Source organism: Dromiciops gliroides, chromosome 4 (assembly GCF_019393635.1).
Source record: "Dromiciops gliroides isolate mDroGli1 chromosome 4, mDroGli1.pri, whole genome shotgun sequence".
NCBI classification, from domain to species: domain Eukaryota; kingdom Metazoa; phylum Chordata; class Mammalia; order Microbiotheria; family Microbiotheriidae; genus Dromiciops; species Dromiciops gliroides.
This window is the reverse complement of record NC_057864.1, coordinates 11,732,097-11,756,642: the sequence shown is the minus strand read 5'-3', so window position 1 is coordinate 11,756,642 and position 24,546 is coordinate 11,732,097. Positions and strand designations below refer to the sequence as shown.

Sequence of the window (24,546 nt, the reverse complement as noted above, 5' to 3'; positions counted from 1 at the left end):
CACTCTCCCTGGCTTTTGTTATTTGAAGTGGTAGCTATAAGTAAAGAATTGTCATCCTGTGCTAGAACATCAGAGAGGTTCTAGTCACTATGCAGTAGCAAACTGTAGTGGAAGTATAGCAGAAGTTCCAAGAAGTTGACATTAAAAGCTGATTATAGGGAGCAAAGGCCAGCAGAAATGACACATCCAACAGCCATCTTGATACCATCAAAGATCAATTTGTGGTCTCCAGAAATCAACAAGTATTGATTCAGCAACTACTATGTGTCAAGCACTGTGCTGGGCACCAGGGACACAAAGCTAAAGACCCTACTTCAAGGAGCTCACATTCTATCAGGGAAAACAATACGTACCCCTATAAGCAGACATCACAAGATCAGTATAGTAACCAACCCAGCCATGAAATTACAGCTAGTGAGAATCAGGCATGAAGACAATGGTGATCCTATTATCACCCCTCCCCATAAGTACCCCAGTCATTTTCTTTATGTGTCTGTCCCTTGTGGGATTCCTATGCATGCATGTTCTCCCTTACTAATGGTATATGTATTTGGGGGAGGATTTGCCTCAGGCTTATCCAGGGAGGGCTAATATTCTATTGTAGTAGAAGCACAATTCTAGCCTCCATATGATCCATATCCATATGATATTGTATTTGTGGAGGGATATTGCTAAAGACTGCCAAGTATTGTGGGTGGGTCCCTTCAGGGGCCAACCGGGAAGTCTCCAATGGGCAGCTATACACATTTTGATTTTAACTTCGAGTTCTCACAAACTAACGATAGTATTTGGGGATTTTAAAAATTGGGATGTGGGACAAGGGGGATTGGAATTGGGTGAGTACTGGAAATTGTTGGCCGGTACATTTTGGGGAAAGCTTAACAATGGCGCTCACTTGTGTGCCTGGGGTCCAGCTCGTCCCTCTTAGCTGCTTGGGTGAAGAATGACTTGATTAAACAAGAACTGTTGAGTACTCACTGAATTATCTGACAATTATGTACTGTGATTGACTTGCTGCTCACTCAGACTCCAGTAGGCATTGGTCTATTTCAGGTGAATCCAGTAGGGGATCTCAACCAGGTCTTCCAGGTGAGGTTGGCAACCTCGGTGTTCTTCATGACTCCTCACTCTCACTCACTCCACATATCCAATCAATTTCCATATCATGTCATTTCTACCATCACAAATCTCCTTCCACCTCCCCCATTCACATGGCCACAACTCTAATTGAGGCCATTAGCACCTCTTGGTTGGACTTTTTCAACAGCTTTTGAGTTGGTTCCCTTGGTTCACATGTTCCTTCACTAATCCATTCTCTCTCTCTCTCTTTTTTTTTTTTTTGGTGGGGCAATGAGGGTTTAGTGACTTGCCCAGGGTCACACAGCTAGTGTCAAGTGTCTGAGGCTGGATTTGAACTCAGGTCCTCCTGAATCCAGGGCTGGTGCTTTATCTACTATAGTGCCACCAAGATGCCCCTACTAATCCATTCTCCATTAGCTGCCAAGGTAATTTAAAAAATATCAGTCTATGTTACTCCTCTTCTTCTCTACTCAATGAGTTTCAGTGACTGCCTCCAGAATCAAATCTAAACTCTGTTTGATTTTAGACTTTTCATAACCTGGTTCCTTCCTACTTTTCTGGTCTGGAAAGAAGGGAGGTCATGGTAGCACCATAATCTAATATGTCCATCAAACTGGTCGAGTGCCTTCCTGACCCTGACCCTAAAGGAGCCTCTACTTTGCCTTCAGAGGAATCATTATGAACCTGTCCCAGAGACACAGTGGAAAATGTCCGGATGACCAGGGAAATGTGGCCATAGGAACAGGGACCACGGGAGGAGGGACAAAGCAAGACCCTATTGGTTTGGTGACTGTCAACAAAGCAAAGTGTTCCTATGGCAACCAGTCTCATTCAGCCAAGGAGGAAATAATGGTTTAGTCCCAACCAGGGGAGGAACCATTGCTAAAACCCTGCAGAGAAGTAACTACAGTGTCACAGGTCTGGGCATCTTCAAAGTAAGTGTTATCTCAGAAATGGGTGCGGTGCTCTCAAAATGTATCATGGTGGGGAGGGGTTGCATGGGTGGTCATTCTGCATAGAAAACAGGGCACTGTCCTGGGATAGATCTTTTCTTCCCTAGACCCTTATTCATCTAGTACTTATGGCCCTGCCCAAAGGTTGGACATGACACCCTTGGAGGGATGGGTTGGCTATTCAACAGGCTGAAAACTGTTCAATGGACCTTGTTCTGCAAAGGGGTCAGAACCTATGGTCCCATTGAAAGGTGGTTGGGTTCATAAAAGGACTCTTACCAAGAGCTTTGGTCCCAGAAAAGGGCCCACAGTGGCACTCTAGTAATTCCCCAGCAGCTTCATTTCCTAAGCCGGTACTCCAGGAAGTTGGCCAGGGATGAAGGGTCAACCAACATGGATATCCCTCTTCATCAGATGGTCATAGGACCCCATCCATAGATGCAGTCCCTTTATCACTGTGACTCATGGGTGACCTGGTAGGCTAGGACAAGGAAGGAGGACACACAGGGCTCTCTGAGGAGCCGTATAGGATGTAGGGAGTGTGGTAGCATTCAATTCCAGGAGGTCCGGAATTAGAAAGATCATGGAGCCCCCCAAAATGGATACAAGACCTTCATCAATGGCCAACCAAGGCTGTCCTAAGAACCAGGATCTATTTGGAGATCTCCTTCCTTGCCCAGATTCATGGCCATGGGCACCAAAGATCTACATCTGCAAATGATCTCAAAGGTCAATGATTTCAGTGATCTGTTTTTACAGTTAAGGAAACTAAGGCCCAAGGGAATTTAGTGGCATCCTTAGCATCAGAAGGAGGATTTGAACTCAGGTATCCTGACTCCACAGCTAATGTTCTTTCCCCTGTACCATGCTGATGAGAGATCTGGAAAAACATCATCTCCACCAACAGCCCGTCCTGTGACCTGACTTTCCCAGGCACTTTCTTGAACCAGAATGAAGAGCAGGATGGACACCAACAGACAGTGATCAGGATGGCCCAAGACCTGAAACGTGGGCCCACTGGGCCCACCTCTTTGTCTCTAGGTGGAAGGCTTAGTTAGAAATGGAGACTCATGTCTTGGAGAAAACCCCATCACATACACAGCCCTGGGGGTAGAAACATCTAAGAAGCATTTATTAAGCACCTACTATGTGCCAAGCATTAGGGATACAAAGAAAATTCCACGCTCCCATGCAAACTATGTGCAAACAAGATACGCCCAGAGTAGATTGGGAGGTGTGCTTATAGGGGAAGGTCTTTGCAAGTGGAGGGACTAGCAAAGGCCTCCCAGAGAACGTGGACTTGGATTGAGCCTTGAAGGAAGCCAGGATACCAGATGTCAAAGTGGGGAGGCAGAGCTTCCAGGGACAGGGGCCCTAACCAAGCCGGGGGGGGGGGTATCTGAGGTATCACCTGGATGGGACAGGGCAAGGATGGAAGTTTACCACAAGTGGCGTCTCATGGGGGCATTGCACTGGATGGCATCTGAGGTCTTGCCCTGCTCCAGATCCATGGTCCTAGGGACTCAGGCCCCTGCCACTGAGGAGCATGGGATCCGGGTTCTGTGGGTGGCCCAGAGAGATACCTCTGGTCATTCTGAAGGGCTCTGACACCTACAAACTGTCAACCTGCCCAGTCTTCCCAGAACTTGCCATGACTTCCATGAGCTGCTATCATGTTTGCTTCTTGTACACCGAGATTTCTTCATCTAATTCCACCTCCCTGCTGGCTATCTCGGCAGCCAAGCTGAGCATCGTCTTGTTCTTCATGCCAGGGCCCTCCTGAGCTGAGGCTCTAACAAGATGGTTGGGCTTTTCTGCCTGAGAGAGGGTGGTGGTGAGACTCCAGACCCATGTGAAGAGGCAAGTCCAGCTCTCGGCATCATTCTGTGCTGATTCTACGCTGGGTCACCCCTCCGTGACTGTGCACCAACAAGCCCCTTTTCCATGCCTCTGATTTCCCCAATCCTTCTGTGCTCTTACCCCTGCTGCTGCCATTAATATGTTTGCCTCATATTAATAGGGGCAATAGAATGTTACCAATATCCTTTCCATGCTATTTCATTAAATGCCTTTGCTTTGAACTAATTGTGTCCTCTGGCCTACTAAGGAAAAAGTAAACATACCGGGAAAATTCAGAGGAAGGACAAATTGGATTCCAATGAATTAAACTTCTGTAGAGATAACCCAGGAGGAATGGGAAATTCTCAAAAATCAAATTGTGAAGATTCAAAACAAAATTCCAAAGAAGGGGAAAAATCAAAATAATTTGAAGAGACATATGGATAGATAGAAAATTCACCAACCAGCATAGATTTAAAAATATATACAAAAGATAAAAGCAAAGTAAGGCAGCAGAAGGTAAATCCAAAAGCATAATATGTTACTCTAGAATTGCTGCTACTGGAACAAAAGCTCAGAATTAACCAAGGAAGGTAAGGAAAACTAAGAACAAAAAGGGGAGTTTGGCCAAATTTTAGCTGTATTCTTTATTTTCCTTGCCTTTTTTTTTTTTTTTTTGCAACAAGGCTAACATGAAAATGGTTTCTATGACTTCACATGTATAAGTATCATATATTGCTTGCCTTCTCAATGGGTGGGGGAAAGGCTAAAGGGATGGAGAGAATTTAAAAAATTAACAAAAAATAGCAAAAAAAAATGTAGCTGTATTGAGGAAAAGAGGACCATCAAAGAAGAGATAGGACCATCATGTGGGGTAGATGGGCCAGTGATGACAGACAAAAAGAGAAAGTTGGACTACTCAGTTCTCATTTGGCTTTTCTTTTTTATCTGCTAAGGTGCATGACTTTTGCAGTAGAATATATTATTATATTATTCTATCATATGTTATATTAACAAAAATGGATAACAAGGAATGAATAGCCAAGATAAATAATGAGAATACTTTGGTGCCCTTGATAAAATCACAACATGCATCCAAAACAAGCCATGTCCTGGCATTCTGAAAGAACTGGCAAGTGTGGTTGCTGAACCACTGACAATGATGTACTTTAAAGACATTGCTTTATTGGCAAATGGGACAAGGGCTTGGCCTAGAGAAGGGTGAATGTCATCCTAATTTTCAAAAAAGGAAAGAGAACAGAGTTTAAAAACCAGTTAACTTGATTTTTTTTTAGGGCAATGAGGGTTAAGTGACTTGCCCAGGGTCACACAACTAGTAAGTGTCAAGTGTCTGAGGCCAGATTTGAACCCTGGTACTCCTGAATCCAGGGCCGGTGCTTTATGCACTGCGCCACCTAGCTGCCCCGAACTTGATTTTGACTGAATGTCGAGGCTGAATATCATTAGTAGGTATTACTTTTGCATGTGAGTTGCAAGTGCTCCAATCAAAAATGCTGAGATGCAGGACAGATGATCTCATTCACATGACCACCCAGAGGCCTTTTAGATTCTCAAAGTCTGAACACAAATCATGCCCCATGAGGCTCCCCCAGGTCCTTCCATAGGTCTTAATATCACATGAGCTCAAGGCCCTTGACTCTCCTCATTGCTGTTCTTTGGACACTCTCCAGCTGACCAAGGTCATTACACTGTGGTGCCCAGAACTGAACCTCATACTTCAAAGGATATCTGACCAGGCAAAGTACACTTCTTTATTCTGGACACTCTGGCTTTGTTAATGAGGCCTAGGGTAACACGGGGGAAGCTAGCTAGGGGGCACCATAGTGCACAGAGCGCTGGGTCTGGAATCAGGAAGACTCATCTTCATGAGTTCAAATCTGGCCTCAGACACTTACTAGCTGTGTGACCCTGGGAAAGTCACTTCACTCTGCTTGCCTTAGTTTCCTCATCTGTGAAATGAGCTGGAAAAGGAAATGGCAAACCACTTCAGTGTCTTTGTCAAGAAAACCCCCAGTGGGGTCGCGAAGAGTTGGACATGACTAAAAAAAAAGATCCAACAACACAAAGGTTAACATTCAGCTTTGTCACATTACAGCCCACAGGGATCTTTTGATATTTGAACTATCACTCAACTTGTTAAATATTCTTCCCCACTTTGGGCAATCCACCCATTTCTTTGGCCTATGATTTTGGCATGATAAAATATATAGAAGAAAGATAATAATTTTAGTAGAACACCAATGAGTTGTCACAAAAGACAAATTCTTTAACTGAAGCTTTTTTGAAAAGACTATGAGAGGGGCAGCTAGTGCAGTGGATAGAGCACTGGCCCTGGATTCAGGGGGACCTGAGTTCAAATCCAGCCTCAGACACTTGACTCTTACTAGCTGTGTGACCCTGGACAAGTCACTTAACTCCAATTGCCTAAGAAAGAAAGAAAGAGAGAGAGAGAGGGAGGAAGGAAGGAAGGAAGGAAGGAAGGAAGGAAGGAAGGAAGGGAAAGAAAGAAAAAAAGAAAAAGAAAAGGCTATGAGAGAGGTTGTACATCCTGAGGGCCGCGTGTGAATAGAGCTACTTCTCACCTTCGTCTGGTCTCATTCAGGGAAAGGCTGGAGAGCAGGGTCACTGGAGGCTTTGCTCTCCTTGGATGGGAGCTTGACCTCACAACGTCAGTCTTATCAAACAAAAGCCCTTAGCAATGTGTGGGATCCTGCCTGTAACAGCTAAAGGGGCTCCTCCATCCACATGTGTGCACCTGAGGTCTCTCAGTTGTTTTGTTTATCAATAGGGCGTCATGCTACACGTGTGTCTATGTGTGTGCACACGCACATAGACACCACATCATGTGTCTCCTCCACCTGACTCTGTGTCCCCATGACCTGTAAAATTGGGCGTGTGGGACCCGAGATCCCTTCTACCTCAGCACCTTCCATCATGGATCTGAGATACAAGTGGGTGGAAGGGGGGAATCTTTCCAGTGCAATGAGCATCACCGTGCAGAAGAAAGAGCATTGAATCTGTAGCTAGAGGGCCTGGGTTCAAATTCTGCCTCTGTTACTTACTACCTGAGAGATCTCTTGGCCCAAGTTTCCTCATCTCTGAAATGGGTGAGTTGGCCCAGGTGGACTCTCATGTCCCTTCGAGGCCTAACCTCCTGGTCCTCTGCTCCTGCAGTCATGAGTAGTGACATCGTCAAAGGCAGGATTTGAACTCTGAGTCCTCTGCAGCACACGGCCCCCTTCTCACGGGGATAACTGAGAAGAGATCAGAGGGGATTCTTCCCAAATTGTCAGGGTACAAGGAATCAGGCTCCCATTTCAGGTTACCCCAAGGTTCCCCTCAATGTTTCTAGCCCTTTGCAGGGGGCTATTTGTCAACTTTCCCCATTAACAGGACAAGAAAACATATAAATATCATTGTTAGAAGAGTTACCTCACTTTTACACCATCCTTCAGTAAAATGCCAGTTGTGTCGGGGATTTGTATGAATCCCTGATAAAGATTCCCCTTTTTACCTGGAATGAGAAAAAGTTTTAGTAGCTGGGCCACTGAGGAAAGAGTTGGGGGGGCGATGTGGAGGGGACAAAGGTCCAAGACAACTAGTGGCACCGAGGTGTAGAGTGAAGGGTCCTGGCTCTGGAGTCAGATGACCTGGTTTCAGATTTCACTTCTGGCACTTACTACCTGTATGACCCGGAGTCACCGAAATGTCCTGGGCCTCAATTTCCTCCTATGCATAATAACAAAGCTGGACTAGGCAGCTCAGTGTTACCACATTGATCAGCACCTTGTAGACTCTTAATAAATGCTGGTTGACTTGCCTATGAGGTCCCTCCCAGTTTTAAGTAGTTGCAATGGTGGGTTTGGATTGTGGAGGACCTGCGTTCAAATCCTGACACAGACCCAAGCTGCTTGACTCTGGTCAAGTCACCTAACTAGCCTTAGCTTTAGTTTCGTCATCTGTAAAATAAGGTTAATAAGGGCAATTACCTCCTAGGATTATTGTGAAGATCAAAGGAGATAACACATAAAGTACATTGTAAACCTCAAAGTGCTTTATAAATGCTAGCTACCATGATCATAATTATTACGACATCAACAATCTTATTCAAAAGTGGAAATCAAGAGGCTAAATTATCCAAGGTCCAAGAACCAGTAGAGTTGGGTTTCAATATTGTTATGGAGATTTAATCAGCCATCCCCTGCTAGGACAATTAGATTGTCTGTTTTTTAGTCTAGGGAGAATATAATGACCCCTCCAGTCCACAATGTTCTCTCTTCTGCTGCTTTTTGGAGTTTAAATCAGATGAAAAGTTAGGAGTAAAATCACAATAGGTCAGAGCCTCCAGTTAGGAAAATGCTCACATTTAGGCAGAGGTTCATATCTTTAATTTAAATTTAGGGTTGTGTTTAGATAACTTCTAGCTTCTTTATATCTGAGGCAAAATTCAAGATGCAAGAAAAATTTAACAATTTCAGGATATTGCTGTCTCTAGACAGGCACAAGGAGAGGAGACTGTGGAATGATTGGATCTTCTTTTATAGAACTCAGTCTTTTATAAGTGGGTCCAGGGGGCAGCTAGGTGGTACAGTGGATAAAGGACCAGACTTGGATTCAGGAGGACCTGAGTTCAAATCCAGCCTCAGACACTTGACACTTACTAGCTGTGTGACCCTGGGCAAGTCACTTAACCCTCATTGCCCCACAAAAAAAAAATAGGTGGGTACAATTAGTCACTTGAGTTTTATGTTCTGAGATGCCTGTAGGGGACCGATGACCTTCCTCAGTCTCTCCCTTTATGCTCTGCTCTCAGCCTCTCAGTTTCTCTTGTTCATCTGTTACTTCCATCTTGCTCATTCTTTCTGGCTCAGCTTATTAAGTCCAGAGCAGGGCTGGGCAGGATGTCTTAATTTTTTTTGCATTGGTTTTGTTTGTGTAAAACCTTTTTAATTTAGTAAAATCAAAATTATATCTTTTATATTTCATAATGCTCTCTCTCCCTCATTTTGTCATAAATTCTTCCCTTCATGGATCTGACAGGGAAACTATTTATTGCTTTCCTAATTTGCTTCTGGTATCACCTTTTATGTCTAAATCACATACCCATTTTGACCTTATTTTGGTATATGATGCAAGATGATGGTCTATACCCAGGTTTTTGCCATAATGTCTAATTTTCCCAGAAGTTTTTGTCAAATTGTGAGTTCTTATTCCAGAAGCTGGGGTCTTTGGGTCTATCAATTACTAGATTGTTATAGTCATTTACTAATGTGTATTATGCACCTAAACCACCCCCCTGATCTACCACTCTATTTCCTAACCAGTACCAGATAGTTTTGATGATTACTGCTTTATAACATGGTTTGAGATTTGGTATGGCTAAGCCATCTTCCTTCACATTTTTTCATTAATTCTGAAAAGAACTTATTTGTACAAAAATATTTATGGCAGCTCTTTTTTTAGTGGCAAAAAAATTGGAAATTGAGGGAATGCCCATCGATTGGGAATGGCTATACAAGTGGTATATGATTATAGTGGAATGCTATTGAGCTATAAGAAATAATGAGCCAGGAGGCAGCTAGGTGGCACAGTGGATAAAGCACTGACCCTGGATTCAGGAGGACCTGAGTTCAAATCTGGTCTCAGACACTAGACACTTACTAGCTGTGTGACCCTGGGCAAGTCACTTAACCCTCATTGCCCTTCAAAAAAAAAAAAGAAAAGAAAAGAAAAAGAAAGAAAGAATGAGCTGTATCCTTTCAGAAAAACCTGGGAAGACTTATATGAACTGATGCAAAGTGACTTGAATAGAACCAGGAGAACATTGTACATGGACATGGTAAAAGGCAACATCGTAAGAATTAACAACTGTAGAAGATTTAGCTACTCTGATTGATACAATGGTGCAAGACAATTTCAAAGGACTCATGAAGACTATTATCTTCTAGAGTCCATGAATGAGTCCAAATTGAAGCACATTTTTTATTTATTTTTTTTGCTTTAATTCTTTTTGCTACTTGGATAATATGAAAATATGTTTTATATGACTTCACATCTATAATGGGTATTGCTTGCCTTCTTAATGGGTGGGGAAGAGGGGAAAGGGAGAGAATATAAAACTCTAAAAAATGAGAAAAATGTTTGTTGATTGATTTAACCTCTCTCGGTCTCAGTTTCCTCATTAACAAAACAGTGTTAGATGGGGCAGCTAGGTGGCGCAGTGGATAGAGCACCGGCCCTGGAGTCAGGAGGACCTGAGTTCAAATATGGCCTCAGACACTTAACACTTACTAGCTGTGTGACCCTGGGCAAGTCACTTAACCCCAATTGCCTCACTAAAAACAAAACAAAACAAACGAAAAAACAGTGTTAAAACCTACCTCCCAGGGTTGGCCTGAGGATCACATGGGATAGCATATGTAAAGTGCTTTCCAATCCTAAAAGTACTACAGAAATGCTAGCGATTAAGATTATCTTTATGTCCACATTTACATATTACAGATTCTATTAAACTAGACCACCCATGCACACTCACATTAGTCAGCCTTCTGTGACACTGTTTCCCCTCAATACTTTTTCTGATTTCTAGATTCAGAAAGTTTTAATCATTGCAGACAAATGGTGATATAACTTATGTACCTGAGAAATCTGCATATTTCCTTCCCTTTTCTCTATAACTGGATTGATAATGTGGAGCAGAGAATTCTGTAGTGCCCAAAGCAGGTCCTTTGGATGATAATGTAGCCGGATGGGATATTCTCACCCATGGCATCATGTGTCCTGTCTAAACAAAGGAGATCACGTGATTTTAAAGTTCTTCCCTTTTTCTAGACCCCTAGGTATAAAAATATTTACAGCAGCTCTTTTTGTGGTGGCAAAGCTTTGGACATGGAGGGGATGCCCATGCCCATCACCTGATGAATGGTTGAATGAGTTGTGGTATATTATTCTAATGGAATATTATTTTGCTATAAGAAATGATGAGCAGCATGGCTTTAGAAAAAACTGAGAAAATGTATATGAACTGAGGCAAAGAGAAGTGAGCAGATCCAAGATAACATTGTACACAGTAACAGCAATATTGTATGATCGACTGTGAATGACAGCTACTTTCAACAACACAATGATCTAAGACAATTCCAAAGGATCCATGATGAAAAATGCTATCTACCTCCAGAGAAAGAACTGATGGAGTCTGAATGCAAATTGAAGCAACCATTTTTTTTTAAACTTTATTTTTCTTGTTTGTTTAGGGTTTGTTTTTGGATAGTGTGTTGTTGGTGGGTGTTTTGGGGTTTTTTTTGCTTTTTTTGTTTTTTTGGTCTGTGTTTTCTTTTGCAACATGGCTAATTTGGAAATATGTTTTGCCTAACCACACATGTATAACCCGTATCAAATTGCTTTCCTTCTCAAGGATGGGGGATGGGAGAAAGGGAAGAAGAGAATTTGGAACTCAAAGTTTTAAAAAATGAATGTAAAAATTATTACATGTAATTGAAAAAATTAACTTTTAAAAAATTTTTAATATTAAGTTCTCCCTTTTTCTCCCCTCTCCATCCTGAGCCCTCTTTAAATCTTGGGTTGTCATTGGGCTGTGTCAGTTTCCTAGAGCTACATGGTACTTTCATTGATTGGGATAAATCCTAAATCTAGAAATGAAACCTACCTCAGCTTTGTCCTTGTATTTTGGATAAAGAAAAGGCTTAACAGACTTCCACCTTGGGGGTGCTTCTGAAAGTTGCGGTTTCTCTCCTAATGGTAAAAGAAGAGTTAGGACTAAATGTTACTTATTTACTATCAATCTCTTCACTTACAGAGCTTCAAAGACCTTAAGGCACTATGTTAACCCTCACTATTATAATTTCTAAAAGCTACTGACACTAAGTTAAACCTTTCAAGTTGTAATGAAAGTTTTTCTCAAATTTGTATTGCTTGCATGCTTTTCAGAATTGATCCATAGTAATTACAATAACAACAATAGCTGATATTTGTATTCTGTTTTTAAAGGTTTTAAGATATTTTATATTCATGACATCTGGGGATGGTGAATGGAAGGCTGCATTTCCCATGATGCCTGGGTCCAGAGAGGGATTGTCCATTGGCAGATGTTTCCCAGGACTCCGTTTCCCATATTGGTGAGTTCCTGTACAGCAGGGTGATTGATGTAGGAGGCATGGAACCTGACTGGTGCAAGAAGACTCAAAGGGCCTTTGAACATTGAATGGTATGAACAGTTCAATGCTAATGTGTCTCCAGGTCCCCAGGGGAGTCCTCCAGGGATCTGTGCTTGGCCCTGTGCTGCTAACTAGACAATAATAGAATTAGATGGATTTGGAAGTGGTTGAATGGCTGGGTTCAAAGAGGAGTCATTAATGGTGTTCTTGGCAGGCATTCTCCATTGGAGTGCCCTAGGGACTCATGCTTGGTCCTGTGCTTTTTCACATTGTTATTAATGACTTGGACAGAGGTGCAGATGGCATGCTTATCAAAGTGGTCCATAATTCAAACTTGGGAGGGATAACTAACACACCGTATGAGAGAGATAGGATTTAAAAAGATTCTGACAGGCTAGAGTTTTGGACTGAACTGAACAGCATGAAATCTAGTAGAGATAAATATAAAGTCCTATACTTGAGATAAAAAAATTTGACATCCATAGTAGAAGATAAGGGAGATCTGTATGGTCGGATGGTTGTCTGTCTGCAAAAGACCTGGACATTTGAACAGATTTCAAGTTCAATACAAGTCAGCCCCGAGATATATGGCAGCTAAACCTTGTGTGGCATTGAGGGGCTCACGCTCCAGGAATAAGGAGGTGATAATCCCACTGTCTTTTGTCTCCACCAGCCCCACACTGGTGTATTGTGCTCAGCTCTGGGCAACGCAGTTGAAGGAGGACATTGAGGCCGTACAGGAGAAGTCAACCAGGACAGGGAAGGACCTTTCATTCGTGTCATATAAAGATGCCATGAAGGAACTGGGAATGTTTACCTTGAAGAAGAGAAGAATCAGGACCTGGTGGGGAGGGGGACATGATAGCTATCTCCAAGTAGAGTTATTCCTTGCACACTAAAGTTCATCTCCTAACTCCATGCATTTTCTTGTCACGTTCTTCTAGGAGACTCATCATTTTGAAATTGTCTCTAAGCATCCTTTCTTTGAAGGCATGTTTAGCTTGCTTGGAGTTTTATCTTAACATCACTGCTTTTTGCTTCTCCTTATTCAGTTTGTCCTGAATTCACTTCCTTGTATTTGTTTGCATTCCCTATCAGTTGTTCTCTTCTGTTTCTTTGGTGACACTTGTTTGTCCCTGTGTATTCAAATTTTTCCAACCTACCAATTATTTTTGCTGTTTAGATCATAAATTCTAATTGCACAATTTTTATTTCTCTTTTAAACCATTCAGTAACATCCTGGTGTGGTTCCATGCTTTCTTTTCTTTTCTTTTTTTTTTGGTGAGGCAATTGGGGTTAAGTGACTTGTCCAGGGTCACATAGCTATTAAGTGTCAAGTGTCTGAGGTCGGATTTGAACTCAGGTCCTCCTGAATCCAGGGCCACCTAGCTGCCCCCATGCTTTCTTTATTCATAGATATCTGGACTCTTTTACTTGATTTGGAGGCCATATTCCCTTATGTTATTCTTTTCTATTGGTTTATCAGCTTATTCTCAAAGTTTTTATTTGAGTTTTTTTTCCTCCTGATATCAGCCTTTTTCTTTCTTATAGTCAGGGCCCTATAGCTTACTTTCTGACTTCTTTCCTTCTCATTTTGGTTTCCTTGAGTGATAGACCTCAAGTTATCTCAGCCCTCCCCCACACTGGGCAATTCAGATTTCTTATGCCTTTTTTTGGGGGGGGGGGGGAGAGGGCAATGAGGGTTGAGTGACTTGCCCAGGGTCACACAGCTAGTAAGTGTCAAGTGTCTACGGCTGGATTTGAACTCAGGTCCTCCTGAATCCAGGGCTGGTGCTTTATCCACTGAACCACCTAGCTGCCCCCAGCAATTCATATTTCACCAACCATTCCTACCTCAAGTGATTTTTGGTGGGAAGACATTCTTCATGGCCTTCACTCCAACCCAACATTAATCCTCAACATGAGTCCTGGTGATGATTGTTATTCATCAATTCCCTAATCCCAAATCCCTAATGGGGATAAGAGGGGGATTCAACTTTAATTCTTCAGGAATTTTGTTGGTTTCTCTATTCCTTGGCTACCTATTTCATTTTTAAATGTTATTTTTTAAATGTTTGCTATTGGCTTGTTAGTTAAGAAACAAACTGAATTTGAGATGATTTTTAAAGCCTATCAGATGATCCATACTAGGAGCTCAAGACAATTGAATTAGATATTCCAAAATATTCTACATGAGTTGTGAACTAGTCCAAACATTCTAGAGAACAATATGGATCTATGGCCAAAGAGCTATAAAACTGGATATACTTTTTGACCCAGCAATATCACTGTTGGTCTGTATCCCAGAGAGATCAAAGAGAAAGGAAAATACTGATGTGTATAAAAATATTTCTAGCAGCTCCTTTTATAGTGTCAAAGAAGTGGAAATTCAGGGGGTGACCATCAATTGAGGAATGGTTGAACAAGTTGTACTATATGATTATGATGTAATACCATTGTGCTATAAGAAATAACAAAGGGGAGGGTTTCAGAAATACCTGGGAAGATTTGTTTTATGAAGTAATACAAAGTGAAATGAGCAGAACTGGGAGAACAGTGTAAATGGTAACAGCAATATTGTAAGGATGCTCGCCTGTGAAAGACTTAGCTACTCTGATCAATACAGCAATACAAGACAATTTCAGGGAACTCATAATGAAAAATGCTATCTACCTCCAAGAGATAACTGATGAACTCTGAGTGCAAATTGAAATATAATTTTTTTCACTTTTTTTTGCTTTTTTGTCACATGGTTAATATAGAAGTATGTTTTCCATGATTTCACATGTATAACTGATATTACACTCCTTGCCTTCTCAATGAGTGGGGGAAGTAGAGGGAGGGAGAGAATTTGGAACTCAATTTTTTTTTTAAAAAAATGAAGGTCAAAATATTCCACCTAGAAACCTGTATTTCTCAAGAATGCTGAATTGTGTCACATTGGCTCCATCTCATTGGAGCCTCACAACAACCCAAAGGGGCATCTAAGCTTGATTTTCAAGCGCTTTTTTGTCGGATGATTATAACTTTCCGTTACCTTCTACTATAAAATGGAAGGTATTGAGAAAAAGAAATCTTTCTCCATTGTAATAAAAATTGAACTACATTAAAGGAAATTAAATTAAAAGGGGAAATGGCATTCAGGAAAGGTATTTAAAATGGAATTCAAAATATTGACAATACCTGAAACTTGATGGCTATAGGGACAGCTAGTTGGTACAGTGGGTAGAGTACTGGCTCTGGAGTCAGGACCACCTGAGTTCAAATCCAGTCTCAAATGCTTGACACTTACTAGCTGTGTGACCCTGGGAAAGTCACTTAATCCCATTGCCTCACCCCAAAACAAACAAACAAATAGACAGAGAGAGAGAGAGAGAGAGAGAGAGAGAGAGAGAGAGAGAGAGAGAGAGAGAGAGAGAGAGAGAGAGAGAGAGAGAAAGGAAGGAAGGAGGGAAGGAAGGAAGGAAGGAAGGAAGGAAGGAAGGAAGGAAGGAAGGAAGGAAGGAAGGAAGGAAGGAAGGAAGGAAGGAAGGAAGGAGGGAGGGAAGGAAGAATGGCTATTCACCCACAGTCATCAAAATACTGAGAATGAAATAAAAACAGGTGACCCTCTTATTTCACACAGCAGGTGTGTTCTTTAAAGGTGTATAAATGAAACATTTGTAAAAGAGGAATCCCATATGAAATGTATTAAGGTAGCATTACTTAAAGATGTCTTCTGGCTAATTCTTTTGGAAAGTCAAGAATCATTCCCTAACTTGTGAGTGTGAAGATTCTAGATGTTTCTATAATGGTTTTCTGAAGGGAGGGCACAGCCCTCTGGCACAAGGTCAAAAATGGCTTGGAGAGGAACCCATCTCCCTGTTAGGTTTTACTCTTGAGGTGGCAATCCCTAAAGTGTTAGCACCTTGGTTCATTTTTTTCATCATTCTTAAACTGGCTTCACACCTTTAACTGAACATCCATGCTCATGATTTGTCTTGAATTTATTTTTTCACGACTACTAGTGGAAACACTGAAACTCAGAACTGAAAGAGACCTCAATGGTTGATGGGATAATAAATCCAGAGATAGAAGTGAAATCAGAGGTCACTAAGTCCAACCATCTCTTTTTACAGATAAGGAACATGAGGCACAGAGAGTGGGGGAGACCATCACCTCCTTTGTTCTGGACACTGGTCCTATTCATCCATCTTACATCTCAGCTTCCATAACACCTCAGGTCTCATACTGAGCTTTCAATCCATCAGACCTCTCAGATCTTCTTCTAGGGAACTGCTCTCCAGACACATCTGTCAGCCAGTCAACAAGCCATGTCCTGTGCTAAACCCTGTAAACAGAACTAAAGGCAAGAATAGTCCTCCCCACCCCCGGAGTTTCCATGTACTTGTGAGCTCATCTTGATCTTGTGAAATTGGGTTGGGTATCCCAAGTGGAAGACTTTCCATGTTGCCCTGTTAGATTTCATCTTAACCCATCCAGTCCAAGGTTCTGGATCTAGTGGGATCTTGACTGTTATCCAAAGTATGACAATCATTTCTCCAAACTTTGTGTTAATTGCAAACGTGATCAGATTTGATCTCTACTCTATGGAGGAGCTGGTGCAGTGAATAGAGATGAACTTGTTAATAAGGATGATGTGGGTTCAATTCTTACCTCAGATAGTTACAAGTTCTATGATCATGGGTGATGGCACTTAACCTCTGTCTGCCTCAGTTTCCTCTAATATAAAATAGGGATGATATTATATCTATAGACTTAGCTTATAGAGCTATTGTAAGGAGCAAATGAGATGATCTAGAAAGTATTTTTAAAACCTTAATCAGCTATTTGTTAACTAACATTATTATTATTAATAACAATCTATATCTTTGATTAAAATGTTAAGCACGTCAGAGAGAATCCTATTTGAATGTCTTGTTAGCCTGTTTCATCTTATTGTTCTTCAGTGATGAGAGCCTCCCAAACCTCTCAATATCTTTTTAGAGACATGAGGCTAATCACTATACGACCTCCAGAATCTGAGCAAACTTTACATTTCATAAGGAATTACCTAAAGGGTGATATTTCAGGTTTCCGGGAACAGAATAAGGTCTTACATTTGCCTTCCCAAAGAGACGCTTTCTGGGCAAAAATCCAGAAGTTAGGAGTTTGGGCTTCCATTTGTTTAAACCACTGTAAATTAAGAAAAAACAATTCATTAATTAGAGACAATTTATTAAAGATGCATTTATTCATGGGCTGGGTTGAAATTTTCAGGAAGTAACATATGTTCAGCCAATAGCTTGAAGGGATTCCAGAAACTCAGGATGGGAAGGAACCCCAGTTTCTATGTTGTCCAACCTTTACCTGATCCAGAATCCAAGCTGCAATTTGAGCAAACAGTCATTACATCTTGGCATAAAGATCTTCCAAGAGAGGGAGCCCACAGTCTCCTGAGGGGTGTAGTGTCTTCCAGTGTGTGAGGTTTTCAAAAATAACTGCATCTCCCACTCACTGGTCCTGGTTCTGGGGTCAAGCAGAAGAAAGCTAAGCCCCTTTTTTGGATCCCAACTATGATGCAGTGTGGAGAGCTTTCCCTCATAGCAAATCTTATGGACATACCTTCTTTGTCTTCACCCAAATCATTGATTAAAACGTTTGTTAGCATGGACCAAGCACACATCTCTGGGGTCCTTACCACATTGACATTGAATCATTATTGACTAATCTTTGAGTTCTATCATTCAGCCAGTTCTTTGATAAATTTTTTTGGGGTGGGGCAATGAGGGTTAAGTGCCTTGCCCAGGGTCACACAGCTAGTAAGTGTCAAGTGTCTGAGGTCGAATTTGAACTCAGGTCCTCCTGAATCCAGGGACTGTGGTTTATCCACTGTGCCACCTAGCTGCCCCCCATTCAACCAGTTCTAAACCCATCTAACTGTATTATTGTCTAGTCAACATTCACCTTCACAAGAATAACATGATCCTTTCATAATAATTGCTAACATTTCTATAGTGGTTTAAGGTTTGCAAATTTTGTGTAGTTTTGGTATATTTGAAAGTATATTATCTCATTAGATACTCACAGTCATCCTATGAGGTGGGTGCTATCATCATTCCTATTTTAATGAGGCCCAGAAAGGCTAAATGGCTGGCCTGAGGTGGGATTTGAGTTCAGGTCTCCCTGATTCCAAGTCCGGCACTTTTGCCACTGGGCCAGCTTGCTGCCTCTCGCTTGCTAAAAACCCAGGTAACTGAGATCTAAAACATTTTCTTTGTCACCTAGCTTAGTGTCCCTGTCCAGAAAGGGTATCAGGGTCCTCCTGTTCTGGATAAAGCTGGGCTGCTGCTGGGCATTCCCCACTTCTCTTTTCGAGATATTCACCAACCATCTTCTTAATGACGTCTCCTAGAATGTCCTCTGGAATCAGAGTCCGGCTCCTTGACCTTTAGTTTGCAGACTCTGTTCTCTTCCCTGTTTTGCAAATGGAGAAAATATTTGTCCTTCTGCAATCTTGGACTTTCCTGTTCTCTGGGATGATCACCAACATTGGGATCAGCCATTCAATCTTGACTTGGATTCATCCAGGGCAGCTCAGTGCTCTTTTACTCTCCTTACTGATCTTGAGTATTGACATCTTATTAGTGATTTTTCCTTAGTTATCTCCAGTGCAGATGTCACTCTCCTTGTCAGAGAACCAAGAAATAAGACTCGAGCAGCCCTGTCTTCTCTCTAATGTGTGTTATCATTGTCCTATCCACCGCTAGCAGACCTCTTATTCTTCTTTGATTTTCCCTACGTTTCCATGATAGCTAAAAATACCCTTCTCCATTTTACCCATTGCCTCTAATTTTACCCTCTTGGGCTGGGGTTCTTAACCTGGGGGTGTCTGCGAGCTTAAAAAATAATTGGCAACTATATTTCCACATAATTGGTTCCCTTTGTGATCTTAGATATTTTATTTTATGCTTTGAAGAACCTGACTCTGAGAAGACATCCATGGGCTTCACTGGGTAGCTGCCCATGGGGGCCTTTACTTTGGGTCTGAGCAGAACACATCTCTTTCCTTCTTCAGGTGATCGTCCCTAGTGGTTCCCATTGTCTTCCCTCCTGTAGGTCACACACCCCCGTTGCTCTAACAGACTCAGGCACCCCATTTTTGCATGTCCCTGCTTCACGTTCTTCAGCTTATCTCCCTAAACCTGAAGGGCATTGCTCCATACTTCAAAGAACAGAATGCAATATGACTGCTGTGGTCAGACCAGGGCAAAGCCGAGCCAACAAGTGGGCCCTCCCAGTTGGCCTTTGGGCTGCCAGGACACATGGATGGCATTTTAAGTGGCCATCGACTAACATTCCCAACCCTCTTTCATAGCAACTGCCCACCTGGCCATGCTTAGCCATTCAGCATTGGGGAGTTGGGTTTGTTTGTTTTTTAAACTCAAGTTGAGAAAAGTGAGACAGACAGAGGTGAAGTGACTTGCCCAGGGTCACACAGCTAGGAAGGGTTTCAGAACTCAGGTTTTCCTGACTGCAGGCCCAGCATGCTAGGCACTATACCACTAGCTATAGAAGTCATTCTCAGGTGTGGCAGAGTGTAGATAATGCCCCAAGACAGGTCTAAACCAGTCAGATTGCATGATCACTTGTTGGGGATGTTTTTGAGGGGATTCCTATATAGGTACAGGCTGGACTAGATGACCTCCAGTTCCCTTTTCAGCTGAGCCTGTGAATTAACGTATTCCAGGCCACAACACAGGGAAGCATCCTCAGCCTCCGAGGTGTGTGTGTACTGATGCTGAGGCCCCAGGCATGTTTGGCTTCTTGAGTCACATAGTTGTACCCAGAGGTGGAAGGAGTTTGTCATTTGGTCTCCTGGCCTGGAATCCAGTGATTCCCTTCCTGCTGGTCTCTCATGGGAAGAAGGATGTTCAAAGGCTGCTGGTGCATAGGGATGAGGCCCTGGGTTGGGCTGGGAGAGCACCCGTGCTTACAAAACCTTGCAGTTCCTCTAGACTTGGGTCAGACTCTTTGGCCGGAAGCAAGGCTAGCATGGGCAGAGGGTGCCCAGGCCAGAACATATGGCAGAAAGTGAGAATAGGCACCTCAGCCCCCAGGCTGGGGGAGGTGGCTGGAACCATGCATGGGTATTCCTAGGCACTTGTCATACATTGTTCCCTCCTTTGGGTTTGGATTGATCCCTAATCCACATCAGCCTTTCTGGACTCTGCTCCTCTCTCTGCCTGACCCAGCTCAAACCTCTCACCAGTGACCTTGGCCTTTGGCCTCACACCCTCCACCTCTGGTGTGGCTGGACCCCGTGGCCTCTGGCCTCAGCTCTGCACCTCTGTGCTCACTAGGCCATGCCTGCCTGCTTGGAAATGGGCATTGTTCTGTCAAATGGGGGATGACTCCTTTTCACAAAGGAGTTCTGTAGAAAACTGTCCAACCACAAGGGAGACTTAGGAACATAAAGGTGGTGTCTCTGGGTGGCTCTCTCGTGGTCTGACCCCTTCCCTGACGGTGCCCAGGGAGAGCCAGTGCTGGGGGTGGGGGCTATCTCCTCTCTGAGGCAGGTAGGCTTCTGGGAAATGGGCATCTGCTCTCTGCCTCCCACTCATTCTTTTCTATGTTTGGTGAAGGGATGGAGACTCCAAACCTGTGAGTGTCAAAGGTCCAAACTCTTGGTGACCCAATGCTACCCAACACTCCAGAGGCCAAGGTTTCCAACAAGTTCATGAGGAGTAAGGAATCACCTTTTAGAGTTACCCTCAGGAGCCCTCCCTGTGGTCCCCAAGATGAGGATGCCTCCAGCAGCCCAGAGCATCTGGACTTGGAAGAACCAAGCTAAGAGTGAGCCCATTGTCCCTAGAGACCAAGGCAAGAGGTGAAGGGGAGGGTGTGCCCACAAGGTGTAGGGAGGAAATGTTTGTACTTTTACTTGTGTATCTTCAAAGTAAACAACCCTTTGTGAGAGCCAAAGGAGGAGGAAGAGGAGGAAGATGGAGACAAAACTCTACTCCCCCCATCTTTAAATCTTGCAATGGAACACGTGCACCTTCATTTTTATGCTGCTACAAATTGGTATCTAATCTAAGAGACCATAAGCAACCAAGGACGAGTAGAATTCCTTCTTCATAATTTTCCTGGTACTGGAATTTTTGCCTTGTTTTTTCTTTCAAGAGACAGCTTTTTAAAAGAGTGCTGAACTTGGAGTCAGGAAGACTTGAATTTGAATTCTGCCTCAAATATGTACTAGCTATGTGACCTTGGGTAAGTCATTTGACTATGCTCAGCCTCAGTTTTCTGAATCTGTAAGATGGAGATAATCATCAAATGAGACAACATGTGTAAAGCACTTTGTAAACTTCTTTGTTGTTGTTGTTGTTGGGTCATGTCTGACTCTTCCTATTTGGGTTTTCTTGGCAGAGACTCTGGAAGGTTTTGCCATTTCCTTCTCCAGCTCATTTTACAGATGAGGAAACTGAGGCAGACAGAGTACAGTGACTTGCCCAGGGTCACACAGTTAGTGTCTGAGGCTAGAATTCAGGAAGTCTTCTTGACTCTAGGACAGGCACTCTGTGCACTATGGTACCACCTAGCTGCCCTTGTAAACCTTAAATTACCATACATATCCTAGTTATTATTTTAAGACAAATTTTACATGAAATTTATTCTCTGTTTATTAAAGTTGATTTTAATTACTAGCAACACTTCGCAAATCTGTTTTATTTTGGTCTGGACCTGCAAGTACATCCATGTAAGGAACTTCTGGTGTGGAGATTCTCTCCACCTGTGCAGAATGGCCCTGGGCTTAGAGCAGGAAGGAGTCTGAGAAACCATTTAGTTCATCCCTCTTGTTTTTTCAGTGAGTAACCCAAGGTAACAAAATGGTCTTTTTCTTTCCTTTGTTGTTTTTGGGGTGGGGGAAGGTGGTACCTTAAACTTTATAAATAACATGCTTATTGAATGATACGAAAGCTGTTGTTGCCATGTATTCAGAAGTAATGTTGTCAGTGGATAAAAGGGGTAAAGGGGGGCTGGGCTTGGAGCCAGGAAGACCCGGCTTCAAATCCCACCTCTGACACCTCTTCAATGGGTGACTGGGCAGTTCTCTGAGCCTCAGTTTTCTCATCTGTGAAATGGGGAGAGGGGGGAATGATAGCTTCACAGTCAAGGAGTCCCCGGACCTATACTAGCTGTGTGACCATAGGCGAATCATTTGATTTCTCTGTGACTCAGTTGCCTCATCTGTAAAATGAGGGGATTGGGGGCAGCTAGGTGGTACAGTGTATAAAGCACTGGCCCTGGATTCAGGAGAACCTGAGTTCAAATCTAACCTCAGACACTTGACACTTACTAACTATATGACCCTGGGCAAGTCACTTAACCCTCATTGCCCCGGAAAAAAAAAAAGATTAATTAAAAATAAGGGGACTGGATTCTATAGTCTATAAGGCACCACCCAGTTTTAAATCTATGATCCTTTGGGAATCTCTGGAGGCACGTCAGTGACCCAAAACATGGGTCAGGTCAGGGGTCATTCTGATTTCCACCTACCTGGTTAACTTGGTGTCCATCTTTTGACCTTCTACCACAGCCTGTTCCCTTTGGCAGGATTCTTTGAGTTTGGAGGCAATGGCTTTAGGACAGGGCTTTTCAAAGCCCGTGTGGAAGTCAAAGATCAGGGGAATTTGCAGACTCTTCTTCACACTGATATTTTGCACCCGACATTTCTGTGACAAAGGGGCAACAAACGCTGGCTTTAGTGGAGTTGTGAGAATGGTCATCTCTTGTTACCAGAAAGCATAAGTAAGTGAGGCTTCAGTTCTGTTCCTCTATATTGAGCACCTACTGTGTACCAGGCACTGGACTAGGCACTGGGGAAAACAAAGACAAAAAGAAAATAAGCCCTGCCCGCAGGGGGTGTCCATCCTATTGGAAGGCTCACAGCCCAAGTGGACAGAAGAAAGAGCTGGATTTGAAGGCAAAGGCCTTGGGTTCAAATCTCACCCTGGTGCTTTTGACCCATGTGACCTTGGCCAAGGTATTTCCCTTCTCTAGGCTTCAATTTTCTCCAATATGGGGGTTGGACCAGATGACCTCTGGGGTTCAGATGTACAATCCTGAGGCTGTTCAGTGGTAGAGTGAGGGGAGCGCTGACCTTGGAGTCACTTCTCACCACTCAGAACCTCAAGGTCCCTTGGATAGATCTATTAAGTCACAGATGGGTCAAGATCTGCACTGGCAGAGGGATTCCTCACACCAGGAGTTCCCCAGGCTAATGAAATCACAAGTGCTTTGTATGTTGCGTAAAGAAGGATTAATATTTGTGTAAAATACCACTCAATTTAATTGGGGTCTAAAAGATACACAGGTACATTGGTGACAACTTGTAACCCAATTATAAATCTAGAGATGTAAGTGATCTCTGAGGTCATCTAATTTAACCCCTTGCATCCAGGGAAACAAAAATGACTTGACCAAAGGTATTAAGTGTCAGAGGCAGGATTTCACCCCAGGTCTTCTAACTTCAGAGTAAGTACTTTGACCACAATCCCTGTCACTGGCCACCTTTCAAAGCTATGCATTCTTTTTTTTTTTTTTTGGTGGGGCAATGGGGGTTAAGTGACTTGCCCAGGGTCACACAGCTAGCAAGTGTAAAGTGTCTGAGGCCGGATTTGAACTCAGGTCCTCCTGAATCCAGGGCCGGTGTTCTATCCACTGCGCCACCTAGCTGCCCCCCAAAGCTATGCATTCTTACAAATTAATATGATTTCAGTACCAGTCACAGAGAAGCCCCATTAATAAATAAAAGGGGAAGAAAACTTCCACGTTAAATTCATTTTACCCTTGACCTTGTACTCACCAATGTTCGCATAGCCATCACCTTCTCTGAATATTCGTCCAAGACTGTTAGCTTCTCTAAAAGTCTTTCTGTCATTTTTGCTCAATAATTTCTTAACTGAAAGAAAAACAGAAAAATTCAGGGGAAAAAAAAAAGCAAAAGCAACATCAGTCTGTCAATTTTGCCCCATCACTCTCCATCCCTTCCCTCTCCCCCAACACTTTGCTCAAGGCAAAGGTCCTCATTACAGGATAGAACAATTTAGAGTTGGAAGGAAGCTGAGACGTCCCATCAGGCCTTTTTACAGATGAGGAAAGTCACACCAGAGGAGTGAGGTCAGGTAGCTGTGGATTGAAGCTCTCTTGAAATGGTAGAGTTCAAATCTGGACCCAGATTCTGTACAAGTCAGCGTTCTCTCCAGTGCACCACGTGACCTCTCCATCGTCCAGCTTGCAATTCACCTGTTTCCATCCTTTTGAGGCACAGCATGAATGGGAGTGTCCAGGCAGTCTGGCAATGATCTGGCCTATTGGCCTCCACCATAGCTCTTGGCTTTGTAAGCTTGAACACGTGTAGCCTTTGTTCTTGTATGACTGCTCCTCAGCCTGCTTTGTAGGACCACCATCCACCCCCACTCACTAAGGGGGGA

At 42.9% G+C, this 24,546-nt stretch overlaps 1 protein-coding gene across 1 annotated transcript in view; it reads right to left on the bottom strand.

Annotated features, from left to right (window-relative positions):
• The window catches only part of C4H1orf141 (chromosome 4 C1orf141 homolog), a 31,973-nt gene extending 7,980 nt beyond the window's left edge, over nt 1-23,993 (bottom strand). The window contains exons 1-4 of the mRNA XM_044001270.1: nt 23,919-23,993; nt 22,610-22,785; nt 17,121-17,242; nt 7,326-7,407 (exon numbers count right to left, since the gene is read on the bottom strand). Of these exons, the coding sequence (XP_043857205.1) occupies nt 7,326-7,407; nt 17,121-17,242; nt 22,610-22,785; nt 23,919-23,993 (455 nt within the window). The remainder of the gene's footprint in view (nt 1-7,325; nt 7,408-17,120; nt 17,243-22,609; nt 22,786-23,918) is intronic.
• Nucleotides 23,994-24,546: the final 553 nt, after the last annotated feature.